The sequence below is a fragment of the Mycteria americana genome, chromosome 1 (genome assembly GCF_035582795.1).
Source record: "Mycteria americana isolate JAX WOST 10 ecotype Jacksonville Zoo and Gardens chromosome 1, USCA_MyAme_1.0, whole genome shotgun sequence".
NCBI classification, from domain to species: Eukaryota; Metazoa; Chordata; class Aves; order Ciconiiformes; family Ciconiidae; genus Mycteria; species Mycteria americana.
Genome location: NC_134365.1, coordinates 50,955,326 through 50,967,904, shown reverse-complemented (window position 1 = coordinate 50,967,904; position 12,579 = coordinate 50,955,326). Strand labels below are relative to the sequence as shown.

Genomic DNA, 12,579 nt, shown 5'->3' with positions numbered 1-12,579 from the left:
TCTGGTCACAATGCAAGTGCCTTACTTGAATAAGCTGTGACTTACTAGTGACAGATTGTGGCATTCCTGAAGTGATGATATCAGTAGATTGTGGGATATGAGCCATCAGAGGTGGTTTGGTTACCTGAAGTTACTCTTTTATTTAAGCTGGGTTGTGTTTAACATAGTTTCATGGAGTTCACTGCGGGTTCTTGCCCACTTTGAGTTTTTGTTTTTCCACCATCAGTTACTTGAAAGTACTTTTTCCTTGTCAATAGCTGGTTACAACTTTTTAACTTGATAAAACTTGTGTATTGAGTGTAGCACATGAAATGCAAATTCAGTTGTTTCTAGCTGTTGCTGTTTCCTGTTGATAAAGCTGTGTTTCTCAGTACAGTGATTCAGTAGCTATCTGGAACAGGTGAGAAACAAAGAATGCTAATATGTATAGATTTTTTTTTTTCCCCCCAGTTCGATCTTTTATTATATCAGCGTGCATAGAAGCATTGAAAAAGTGGGAAAATCTGTTAATCATTATCACCAATACTAATATGTAAAGTTTAAAATACTTGACTACTGAGAAGCTGATGGTTTGCATTTGTTGATGGAAAATGATAGTTTGCATTTACAACAAGCACATTATGATCCTGAAGCAGCAACACAACCAGGTTGTCACTCTTCATTCCATCTTTGCCATTCTTGAGTCAGCATTATAAGAAAATATAATCTGTTACCAATGTCATCTTATGTAGCAGACATATGAAACATTGCTGAGTTTGGCTTACTTAGACTGGTGTTTGGCTTTCTGTTGCTTGCACATACTACTGTGAAAAGTTCAAATACATTTTGTTGGAAACAATGCTGAAGAAGCTCCCAAGTTCAGGTTTTTTGCCAGTGCGTTCTCCTCGAACGTGGAGATAGGACATGTTGCAAGGGCAGTGTTTGGTCACACTTTGTGAGACCTGAAAAATTGTTACTTGGTTGACAAAAAACATTAGTACCTTGCTTTTAATTTTGCCTATAGCTTTCTTCACTAACCTGTCTTCCACTGATACACCCTCCCTGCTGATGAAAATTTTAGTAAGTCATTTAGAGGGTCATTTGCCCCTCTGTTCTCCTTGCCCTTCCCTTCTCTCTGTCCTCCATGCAGTGAGAGTTGGTCTTGTTCTTCGGTCACAGGCATCCACTCCTGCAGTTCCCGAAGGTGTCTGATACCCTGTTGTGGGAAAGGATCCTTGCCACTTGCCTACAGCCTTATTTATGGTCTTCCTCTTAAACAGCCTTCTGTGCAGCCCTCATTTTTCAAACTAGGGATTGCACCATGTGATAACTGGTGAAAATGGCAGTGAAATACTTTCCCCTGCCCCCCAAGCACTGATGAAGCCTTACTTTAAAAGACAAAGGCTTATTCAGCTGCAGGAACAACCACCAAAATGTTGGCAAGTGTCTCTGTCCATATATGGCCAACTCAGCCAAATAAATGCCATATGGAAGTCACATGCATCACCACATTCCCAAACAGGGACATTGTTCCCCAACTTTCATGTATACAGTGGTGTCACTAACAAAAGCTGTGTGGCTTCTTCTCTTTTGTTTTCTTTTTCCTAAAGGAATGATACATTTCAAAACCATGTCCAGCGTTTCCTGCCTGTCTCCTGACTGTTGGACGTTCAGGGCATCTAAACAGTGAGTCGGTTAGAGAGGCTTAGTTTCAGACTTCCCTTCTCAGTTTCTCCTGCGGCATCAAAAAAACCTACTGTATGGTACTCCTGCAATGTTTAGAATATAGTGGCTGTTAATATCTATTGTCTTATCTACAACTAGGCTAAATCTAAGGCAATTTTTAAACCGTTCTTTTGGGTATTCTTCATGACTTTCCAGATGTTTAGTAAATATGTATTTCTTAGCTAATACAAGCAAGATATGACCCTGATGTTTTCTGAATAGGCTTTTCCAAGCAGGATTGCCTAGAGTGTAAATGGGCATACTAGTGTGCAAAAATGTGGGGGTTTTTTTGTCTTTCTTTGAAAATACCTCATTCTTTATGGTGTTTTTTTTCCTACTTGTCTCTTATTGTAGATGCAATTGATTGCATCTTCTGTTTTTATGGATGCCCTTGGAATGTTGCGGACTGGTTTTGCGCAGAACATCATGTCAATGCTTTAATGCTGGTATTTTATTCTCTTTGGCTGCTCTTTCAGTTGCTTCTCAAATTAGGTTGTGGCGGCTGTTTTCACCTCAGAGGTACTTGCCTGCTTTGCACAGGAACAAAAAGTCACTGAGCTACATTAGTACATTGATTTGCTGCAACATCTGAACAATACTAAGAGAATGAAGAATTAGAGATACTGGTTTGATTTGACTTGGCCATGTGATGCAACTTTTCTTTAAGAAATAGAGAATCCACTGGATTAGAATTTCTAATTCGTGACAAAATTGTAGTCTTGTAGGTTGTGACAGAATTGTAGTCTTACTCATCAATAGTAATAAAAACAGAAGAGAACTGAACTAGAAATTATGTGGTTCTATTCTTCTCAGGAAGAATCCAGCTTCTTTTCTCAGGAAGAATCCAGCTTCTTTTCTGGGAAGACATCAAGTCTGCAGTCTGGTATAACATAAACTGTAGCAAGACATCTTTTTTCTTTTTGTCCAGAAAGTTAAATATGTACTTGTAAAATTGAAATGGACTGCAGGTCTTAATTATATAAAACATGACCTTTTTACCTACTTTTCTAATGATTAAATAGAGTTGTTATCTGAGGAAGCCACTGTCGTCTTACTGTTTGTGTAGACACAGAGGAAAGGGCTTTTTCTGATGGAAGGCATGGGAAAAAATGTCAACTGTATTTTCCTTTTAACAATATATAAAGGGAGTGACCTAATTTATTTATTCTTTAACTGAAAATATCTCATGTTTTTTTTTTTTTTATCAGTATGTAAGACTTCTGAAATAGATTATGAAATGTGGTCTTGCCTTTGCTGTCTAGGCAGACAGTTTAATCTGCCTCTTAGAAATTCCTGAGGATTCAGTTAATGACTTCGATATATATTTGGGAAATAAAGCCTAGAAACTACTTGATACATCTTTTGGCTCTGAAGCATCAGGACGTTTCTGTCCTCTGGCCCCAAGTATATACAGTTCCTAATCTTCTGTCCTGTAAAATGTTTCAGCCTTTAAATCACTGTAACTGGAGAACATCTGAGTTTTAGCTTAGACTTACTATTTAAATACTGGTGAAGATGTGTATCTTGTATCAGGGAAGGTTGTGGAGGTTCACCTGTAGTGGAAAAACGTGAATGGTGAATTTAGAATTTTTCCAAATACTCATGGCACACACAAACTAAAATCAACTCCAGAAAAGTGTTTATGCCTCTGAGCACGTGAACATGCCATACAGCTCTTGAACTTACTTTCAGTTTTTAAACACGCTGGACTTTATTCACAGCATACAGCTTATTGTACCAATACAGCTGTGAAGGAGTTGTTAATGTAAGTCTGGATTCTGAGACATGGGCAAACATAGGTTGTGGCTGGAAGGTGTTACAGCGTTGGGCTTGAATCACAGCTATTGCTTTTTGTTCATGTGGCTCACTGGAAACAGACTGTAGGCTTGAGTGCTGGCCCAGTGTTTCTGGAAGGTCAAAGATGAAGCCCAGAAACTCAAATTTATTTAAGCTTAAAGCTTGGTCATGTGAATACCAACCATGTTAAAGTGCATACTGGATTGGGTTAAGCTGTTCTATGGCATGTATACAGTAGAATAGTCACTCATCCTTTCCGTATGGTAAAAGTATCAATTATACTGAAATTCTGTGGGGTTTGTTTTTTTGTGGTTGTAGGCTTTTTTTTTTTTTTGGGGGGGGGGGGGTGTGTGTGTTTGTTCACCACAGTACTTAAATATTTTCCAAGAAGAGTGTTTGTGGAATAAAATTGACTTCTCAGTGGAAAACAGCAAAGTTCCTTGGTTCTTTAAGCTTGACTCATGACATAATTGCTGGAATAAAAATTCAAGATGTTGCAGAAGCTTTGTTTGTATTAGCAAATAGAGCTCTGTGCGCGCTCTCCGTGCTACATGGCTCTCTACCACATACAGCTGTAGATCAGCAGCAATCATAGCAGCCTAAATGGGACCACTTGTTCAGTTCTATACAGTATTAAAATGGAGAATGGAGATTGGAGAATAGACTAGACAGTCATTAGATATTTCAAGAAAATGCTAAGGAAGCTGGGTAGCTATGGCTGTGACTTTTAAACTTAAGTAGGGTACCTTTTTTCTTGGACTCCAACTATACAAGCAAATCTGAATTCCATCCTGTAAAAAACTGTTTTGCCCATGGCACTGTCCTTCAAGAAGTGTAATCTTCTTTCTGCCAGATAACTCCAGTTTTAATTTCTGAAAAAGGAGCTTCGAATAAAGTAAGCTGTGCTTTCACTCATTAATTACTTAAGACAAGATTTCATATTAGCTCTACAAAGACCATTTCATTAAAGCTCTGGGAAAAAAAGAGCAGTTGGCAGATGAAGATAGATTTAATGCATGTATATGTAGGTGTCAAGCTCCAGTTATTGATGATGGAGCCTAGGGAGATGTTTTGCTGACCCTACATATGGTATACACATTTGTTAGGTCAGCTGGCTAGATTCTTCCTCCGTTAACTGTGTTGAATAGCTCTCCATTGGTAGTGATTGGGGAGTACACACCTACATGTACATGTCTGGTTATTTTTTCAAAACCTCAAGCGGGAGCCTTCAGCCTATTGAGGGAATATTTTTGAAAATCTTCAATTTTCTGTGCTAGTGAGTAAGGAAAATACTGCTTTTCAAAATGTCTTGTCACACTACACAACTTCATTAGATCAGGTTTGTGCAGAATGGTGAGGAAAGAACCATTACAAGTAAGACAATATTCTGAGAAGGCTGAAATTTTCAGAAATATATTTTTATACCACTACCCTACTCCCCCCCCCCCCCCCCCCCCCCCCCCCAGTGCTACAGAGTAATACAAGGAAAAGCCAGAGAAACAGAATCCATTCAGTCCTAAACATTAATTTTTCTGTTACGTAAACTATTTTTGAATCAGTTTTAAAATAGTCTGAGGATTAGGAGGGCTCTATGGTAGCCTGCTTCAGCCTGGTTGTGTGCCGTGGGTCTGTGCCCCTGCTCTCTCTCGCTGGGCAGTGTGTTTCAATGTGGGAGGCCAAAGTTCTTCCAACAGTTAATAGCCCTGTAAATTATATTGGTAGAGTAAAAACAAATATGGTAGTTCTTGTGGCGAGAGTTTCCTTCCAGTGTTGCTTTTAGCATCCTGGCGTACTTCCCAAAGAATACTGTATTAATGATTCATACAAATATTAATGTTACCTGAAAGGAATCATTTACCTCGTATGCCTTTTAGGAGAGAGAGCACTGAGAAGCTTAACTTTATCAGGCCTGAAAGTAAATCTTAGCTATTAGAGGGGAAAAATAGCTACAAATATTCTTCTACAGGCTTATTCATAAGTCTGTCTTGAGAAAGGCAAGTAAAGAAGCCTCTGGTGCTTCCACGGAGTCCGAGATCTTTGGTGAAAATTGGCATTATAACTCAGCTGAGGCAAGACACTTTCCTACAAAACTTCTGTGTAGCAATTTCTGTTCTGCTCCGAGTGAAACTGGTATGTTTTAGAGTCTTTGCACCAAGGAAGGCCTGTCCCACCGTGAACAGCATGGTACTGTGGAGGTGCTGGGTGCTAGGCATGGCTCGCAGGCGTCCACCCAAAACAGGAACATTTCCCTTGGGATCAGAAAATTGGGATTTGAAGTTTAGCACCTCTCTTGTTCTCATTGGAATGCCTTGACTGCTGGGCCAGGGTCTATTTTGAGCTGTAAATTGTGTGCAGGCTGCTAGTGGCTTGTTTGTGCATGCATATGGGGTTTTGGTTTGGACTCCCTTTCTTTTTTACTGTTCTTGCTCTGCCTTGCTTCAGCAATTCTGTGGTGATCTTAAGAACTCTTTCCTGATAAAAACTTGTGCATGTGGTGGTTGTGGTTTTATTTTTATTTTCCGTTAACTGACGGGCGTCTGCAAAAAGCTTTGGATTCAATAAATTGTCATTTCCTGGTGGAAAGATGCTGTATTTATAAAAACAAACCCAACTAATTATCCTTTAACTTCTTTTGGGCTCTTTTCTCCCTGGGTAAAGTGAAAGATAAAGCCCAATTAGAAACATCAATTAGGGAGTTATGACTTATGGTGCAGCACTGCAGGGGCTGTCAGTGATGTCTTTGCTTTTAATAAATGAAGAATATGAATTGCCTTTCATTTCTCTGTGGCTGTGCTTTATGCAGAGTAACTCCTAAATGCATTTTAAAATGAAACCTACCAAGTGTCTCTTGGCAAATACAGCCTTTCGAAAAGTGTAACTGTGCATGTTTTATATGGTAGCTTCCCTCTGCAAATAGAAGAACATTGCTCTCATACTTGCTGCTTCTGTAAAGGAGTCTGTTTGTTAAGGGAGCCAAGTGCAGACTTACTGGAAAGGACACCTCAGCTCCCCCAAGTTGCGGTGACCAGTGTTACATCTCATGGTTGTAACTGCGCAACCTCCTCTTTATCCAGGGCGGGCATGGTCCTGATACAGGAATGTCTTGCACTTGATATAAATTCCTGCAAACTAACAAAAACGCTTACAAGATTTAAGCATCTCAGACCGTCAGGTTTCTTCCCCTCTTCCTTCTTCTCACACATTTGTCTTTAGATTAGTGAAATACACTTTTTGCATATATTTTCAAAATTAATCTCAAGGTGATGCTGAGAGAGAGATATTTTTATGACTGTATTTAATTTTTTTTTAAAAGATAAAGTGAAAGACCCACCAACCCATCTCCGAACAAGATTGTCACCTGGGGCTAATAGTTGCAGGCCCTGTTACTGTCTGGTGCTGTCTGTTACTGTTCTGTCTGTTACTGTCTGGTGCCCAGGAAGATCCTGATGATTCTGATTTTCTTACTCTAAAGAAAACTGAATTAATGCTGCTGACATCTGAATATTCTCAGCCTGCGAGATGCAGCTGGGTCCTGGGTTTGTGCAGTTTCAGGCTCCGATGTGCGAGCGGCGGTGCCTGCAGCTGCAGGAGCCGGTGTTCCTGCCCCCCCCAGCTCTGCACACAAGGATGACATTCTCCCTGGCAAGGATGCCCCGTTGCAGAAGGGTGACACGTTACTCTGTTAGAGCTTGTGCATCAGACCTCTAGCAAATGTTGCATTAGAGTAAGGGTGTGTGTGAGAGCTGTAACCCAGTGCTGACTCCAACAGCACTAGGTCCCTCAAAAGCGAGGCCAGCCATGGTCACAGCAGTGCCGGTGGAGAGGCTGGTGCTGGTGGGCGATGCACTTTTTACCCCCGCCCTTGTGAGAAGAAGGTGTTTTCTACCATAAAGAGGAAGTTTTGTCCATGCTTTCCCCCTCTGCCGGTGACAGCGTGCCTGCCTCCCCAGGGCTCTCCCGTCTACCCCGTGGGCTCTCAGCCGCAGCTGTTCCCTTGGCTCGGCAGCTCTCCTCTGCCTCTGGCCCCTCGTCCTTGCAGCCGCTGCCTTCAGATCTGCCTGCCTGCCTGGGAAATCTTGGGCTGGCTTTGGCTAATAATTGAGACAAATGATTGATTGCTGTCCCCTCAGGCTAATTGCACATGTAATCTATTCTTTCCTCTTCTCCAGGGCTCCTCTTTCCACAGAATAAAACCCAACCACAAAAAAGCCACAAAAAACCAAGCAAAGAAACAGACTTTGCTGTTTAAATGGGAAGAAATAAAGGGCAAAAAGAAGGAGAGGGCAGAGGATTTTCTACACTCCTTCTTTCCAGATGCACTTACTGGTGCTATGAGGAACATTTGCTTTTCTCTGTGAACAGCAGACCTTCCCATCACTGGGAAACTAAACTAAACATTGAGAACCGCTCAGTAGCATTTCATCCCAAAAGGATGCTGTTGCAGCATTACTGTATGAGACTCACTGCTTTCACCTATTAGGAAAAATAAATCCCTTGCTTTTTGACCCCTCCCTTGCTTTTTGACCTAGTTCATTGCCGTTGCTATTTGCCAGGACTCTTCCTCTGGTTCTTTTGCTCAGAGTGACTGTCACTGCCATCGTATAATTATATGCTAATTATATCAGATAAACATTACTGGGAACCTAGTAGTTTAACCAATTTTCTGTACCCATTTTCACATGTATACATACATATGAGTTAACTTGGTTTAATCTGGAGTGAAACTGTGCTCATCAATTCTGGAAATAAATAAATGGTTGTTAAGGGTAAATGCCTGCTCTTTGCTTAGGAAGGATTATACTGTTTTGTTTGATCTAGTTGTGCCAAAATTAGTCTTCAATATGATATGTGGTGGGTTTGACAAGGAACTGTATTTAGTTATTTATTTCTGAAACACTAAACAAGTAATAGCAGTTACGAAGTCCCTGTTCAGTGCTCTGGAGCTCCGGCCGTGTTTGAGTAGCTGAACGTGATGGTTCTCCTGGGTTAAATCCATGTAAGTGTTTGGTTGTTGAATTCATAGTGACTAGTGAATCAAAATACTATGAATGTCAAGTTAGAAAATGAGTGCTATTGTGGTTATCAAAATACACACTCGGTATCTTCATTTTGTGCTAACATTTAAAGTTTTGTGGCTTGTCTTGTAAAATCCAACATTAAGAGAAGAAAAAGAGTGTCAAAACTCTTCATATGTCCTTCAGAAATTGTATGGGAGCATATTTTATGTGAAGCATGATAATCCCACAGGACTACTCTCATCTTGGATACTGGAGAACCTTGGTTTAGTGTTGGAGTGCGCTACAATTTGTACTGGCATAAGGGACTTAAGGGTAACATATAAATATGCAAAAGCATATTTGAAATGAATTTAAGAGACAGGGGGCCTTCATCTCACTTACATGAGGTTCTCTCTGCACAGCTTGGAATTACAGGGAGCCTTTAACGTGAGACTAACTTGTTTCCTCTCACTGTGAAATGTCTCTGTTTTGCCACTGTGGTGCGTATGGGCTGTAGCGTAAATGGGATTTGGGCTCGGAGTTGGCATGATAGCCAAATGAGTGAGGAACCAATATAAAATCCAGCACTTAAAAGCAGATGTAATAGGTTGCTAGATAAAATGAGATGGATGGTACTTCTGATAAATGGCAGTTTGGACACTCCACAAATGTTTAGAGGTACATAGTATTTACTGTTTTCATTTGTCTGTGGGCTAATGGGTAGAATGAGGGCATCGCTCTGCTAAATTTTTGCTTTGGTAAGCTTGCAGTAAATATGTTGGAATGAAAATGGATGATTTCTGGTTCTTTAGGCTGTAGAGATCTGATTTTCTTGAGTTCTTATTTCTCTGAATTGATTTACTAATTAATTATATGCAAGGTAAAAAGTGGTTCTTAATCTTCTGGCCCATATTAAAATCAGTAGCCTAAATATGGTGGTAATAGGTGTATATATAGCTGTGCTTTAGAGTGGGTTTTTGTATCTCCTTTTTTTAAGGCCAAACTCCAAACCCTACCTCCTCTTTGGAAGAAGAATCTGATTTTATGAAAAGCTGTATGGAAAATTCTTTTCTTGGGGGGGGAAGAAATTGTAGAGCCTTCCTTCTGAAATGACTTCTTATTTTTCTAAATAAAGGTTTTGTTGCTGGTATGTAATGCTGTTGAGAAAACCCCACTGAATAATGGAATATGACTTTTGTAGGCATTTTCTAACTTTTTAATTGCCAAAACTGTTATCAGAGCATGAAATAACTAATATGAATCTTAACAATTGTGTTTGCTACCTTTTAGATGCATAAACAAAGTTTAGAATTCTGTGTAAAAATAAGATGGAAAAAAATAAAATTTTACTTCTCATATCTTCTTTTTTTTTTCTTTTCCTTTTCATAATAGGGCTTTATTTGTCCTCTCTGTATGAAGTCTCATGGATCAGCTGAGGAGCTGTTCAAGCACTATGAAGCAGTTCATAATTCTGGCATTGATTCAACCCATGGAGGGGAAGGTCATCTGTCACCGGAAAGGTGCAACAGTACTCATTTGTGCATGTGCTTTTGTGTCAATGTTGAGCTGCTTCTAATTACACTGAAGGCTGCATTAATTTGAACACTTAATTATGTACTCAAGTATTTAAATGTTCATGCCCCATTTCCAACTACAATTAAAAAGCAGCTTGAAACTTAAGTTGGCTGATGCTGGTCTGACAATAAATTAAAATCAGATACACATGTTTATATTGTTAATTAAATCACCTGTTTCTCATGCAGCTGACAATGCAATATTACACATTGGAATGATTTTTAGGAGTGTGGCAGAGAAAATACAGGTTCCTCCTAATTTCTGGCATAGAGCTGAAATTTCGTCTTTTGAGGGTGGGGGAGGACAGCCCTGAAGATAGAGAAGAAACCTGATTTTGTCCCTGGGTAGTTAGGGTACTTACGGGGTAATTATAACATCAGTATTTGCATAAATAGGTTCCCATATTACCTAGTTATTTGCAAATCTGAAAAGCTTCTGTCTGTGTCACTAATTCTCCTTCTGTGTTCCAGAAACTCCATGCTGATCCTCAGAAATCTTCTCTAATTTATTTTATTTAACTGTTTGGTCAAATCTGTATTGTTAAATATATTCCTAGGAAACGTATCAGGTTGTTTTATTTTTGAGAGCAGCAGTATGTAGCAGGAACTGATAATGTGAAACTTTCTCTAGAAAAGTTTGTCCGAGTAGTCTGCCTGTGTTGGAGTAATCCCTTGTGTTGGTTTGGGGAGTTTTTTCTTAGGGGTAAAATCTACATAGGTTTCCTTTTGCTTCCTGCTAGTTCTTTTTCTGTTCAGTGTTTATTTTGGACTGTTAAAAATGACAGTCCATGCTGCTGTTTTGTCACGCTCCCCCAGACTCTCTTGGTTTGTACACAGCAGTGTCAGAGTGAGCAGCTGCCTGTGGCCTCATTCAGCAAACAGAGGTACACACCGCACAGCCCCGCGGGTGGTCACCTGCTAACAGAGCTGGCTTCTGCCGATGCTGGGAAGTAAATGGTTCGAATGTTTTGTCACTAGTAGAACTGTGACCCAAAATGATAAATAATTACACTGAAAGAAATACATGTATTCGTGTAACTAACTCAAGAGAGGGTGGTTCTTTGGTGAGAAAAGAGTGTGGAATATTTCAGTTGTTATCCGAATGAAGATCCGTATCTCCCCAGTATTGTGCAGAGCTGGCAAGCCAGTAAGAGCCAGCATTAGCAGAGGTCATGTCTTCGTGCATGGATGGGCCCTTCCTTGTGGATAGCTGCCTTCTCTCCCAGCTGCTGCAACAAAAGGAATAAAAATTAGGGCTTTGTATAGGAGAAAGTGGTAGGGTACTAGTGGAGTTATATTGGGTTTGCTATGTGCACATTTATTCAAGAAAGAGTATTTCTTCTCTGAGTTAAGTCTTTTCGGAGTGATATAACTTAGACCTGAAATGATACCCTTAGTAGAATAATAGCATTCACATGGGGGAATTATTGGTCATAACTGTATTGTTTATATAGTTTATGAAAGATTTATTTTTATGCCTGCAAGTTTCCAATGTCAACCAGATGTTGGCTGGTGAAATTTATTTATTTTTTTCTTGGCTCTTGACAGTTTAAGGACAAGTGGTTTTGTTTTCTCTCATATAATTGAAAAAGTGGACGAGGTCAGGGAGTTTGGATGGAGTGAAGGGAGTCTGGTGAGAGCTGTTGTGTAACACATGAGCTATTTCTTCCCATTAGTGTGGCATTCTTTAATGTTTCTCAGTTGCATGCTTGCTTGAGAAAACTCTCATTCAACATAAACATGTTTTTCTAAGACTTGGAATACCGCATTAAAGAAACATTGCAGCCTGCAGCAGGGAGCCACTCTGTTAGCAGTCTGGGAGTGAAGCTTACATGTAATTCATAGGAGGTGAAGTTCCTTACTTAGTCAATAGAGAAAGCTAGGTACTATGAATTACATAGCATCCTCTTCCCCCCACCCACCCCATAAACTACCATAATTAAGTGCCAAGAGTAAATCATGTAACTCTGCCCAGCGCGATTTATCAAGGCCATTGGTACTCGGTGCTAGGATGGAGGCACCAGCATTACAGGTGGGGAATGGAGTGGAGCGTAAGGAAAAGGTAGTAAGGATTTGGCAGATAGTGAGGCTGAGGAGATGTGCTGAGAGGAAGAAGGGATTGTAACAGCCCTAGCAGAAAGGGAGATTTGGTGAGGATTTGGATAGCAGTAAGAAAAACAAAGTTACAGTGTCTAGAGTGATCCCTTACACTTTTTTCCCCCCATTCATTTTCCACTGGTCAGTTAAACTGAATTTAGGTTTCATCTTAAAAGTGTCAAGCAAAACTGTAATGGGAATATTGAGGCAACTACTGTAGAAGGGTCCTTATGTTACAAACTCTCTCTCTTCCCCTTTTCCTCTCCTCCTCCTTCCCCTCTACTACAAACTATTTTTATACAGCTCAAAACCTTTTATCTGCTACAAAGGCCAGAACATCTCAAATGGTTTAGTATTGCAGATCTGGTATATGCTCAGGCCCAGCTTCCATCTGGTTAACTGTTTCACCT

At 40.1% G+C, this 12,579-nt stretch overlaps 1 protein-coding gene across 4 annotated transcripts in view; it reads left to right on the top strand.

Moving 5' to 3' along the window:
- EEA1 (early endosome antigen 1) overlaps positions 1–12,579 on the top strand; it is a 78,634-nt gene that overhangs the window by 13,469 nt on the left and 52,586 nt on the right. For all 4 annotated transcript variants that reach the window (XM_075496965.1, XM_075496958.1, XM_075496974.1 and 1 more), the window contains one exon: positions 9,891–10,018. In XM_075496965.1, coding sequence (XP_075353080.1) covers positions 9,891–10,018 — 128 coding nt within the window. The remainder of the gene's footprint in view (positions 1–9,890; positions 10,019–12,579) is intronic.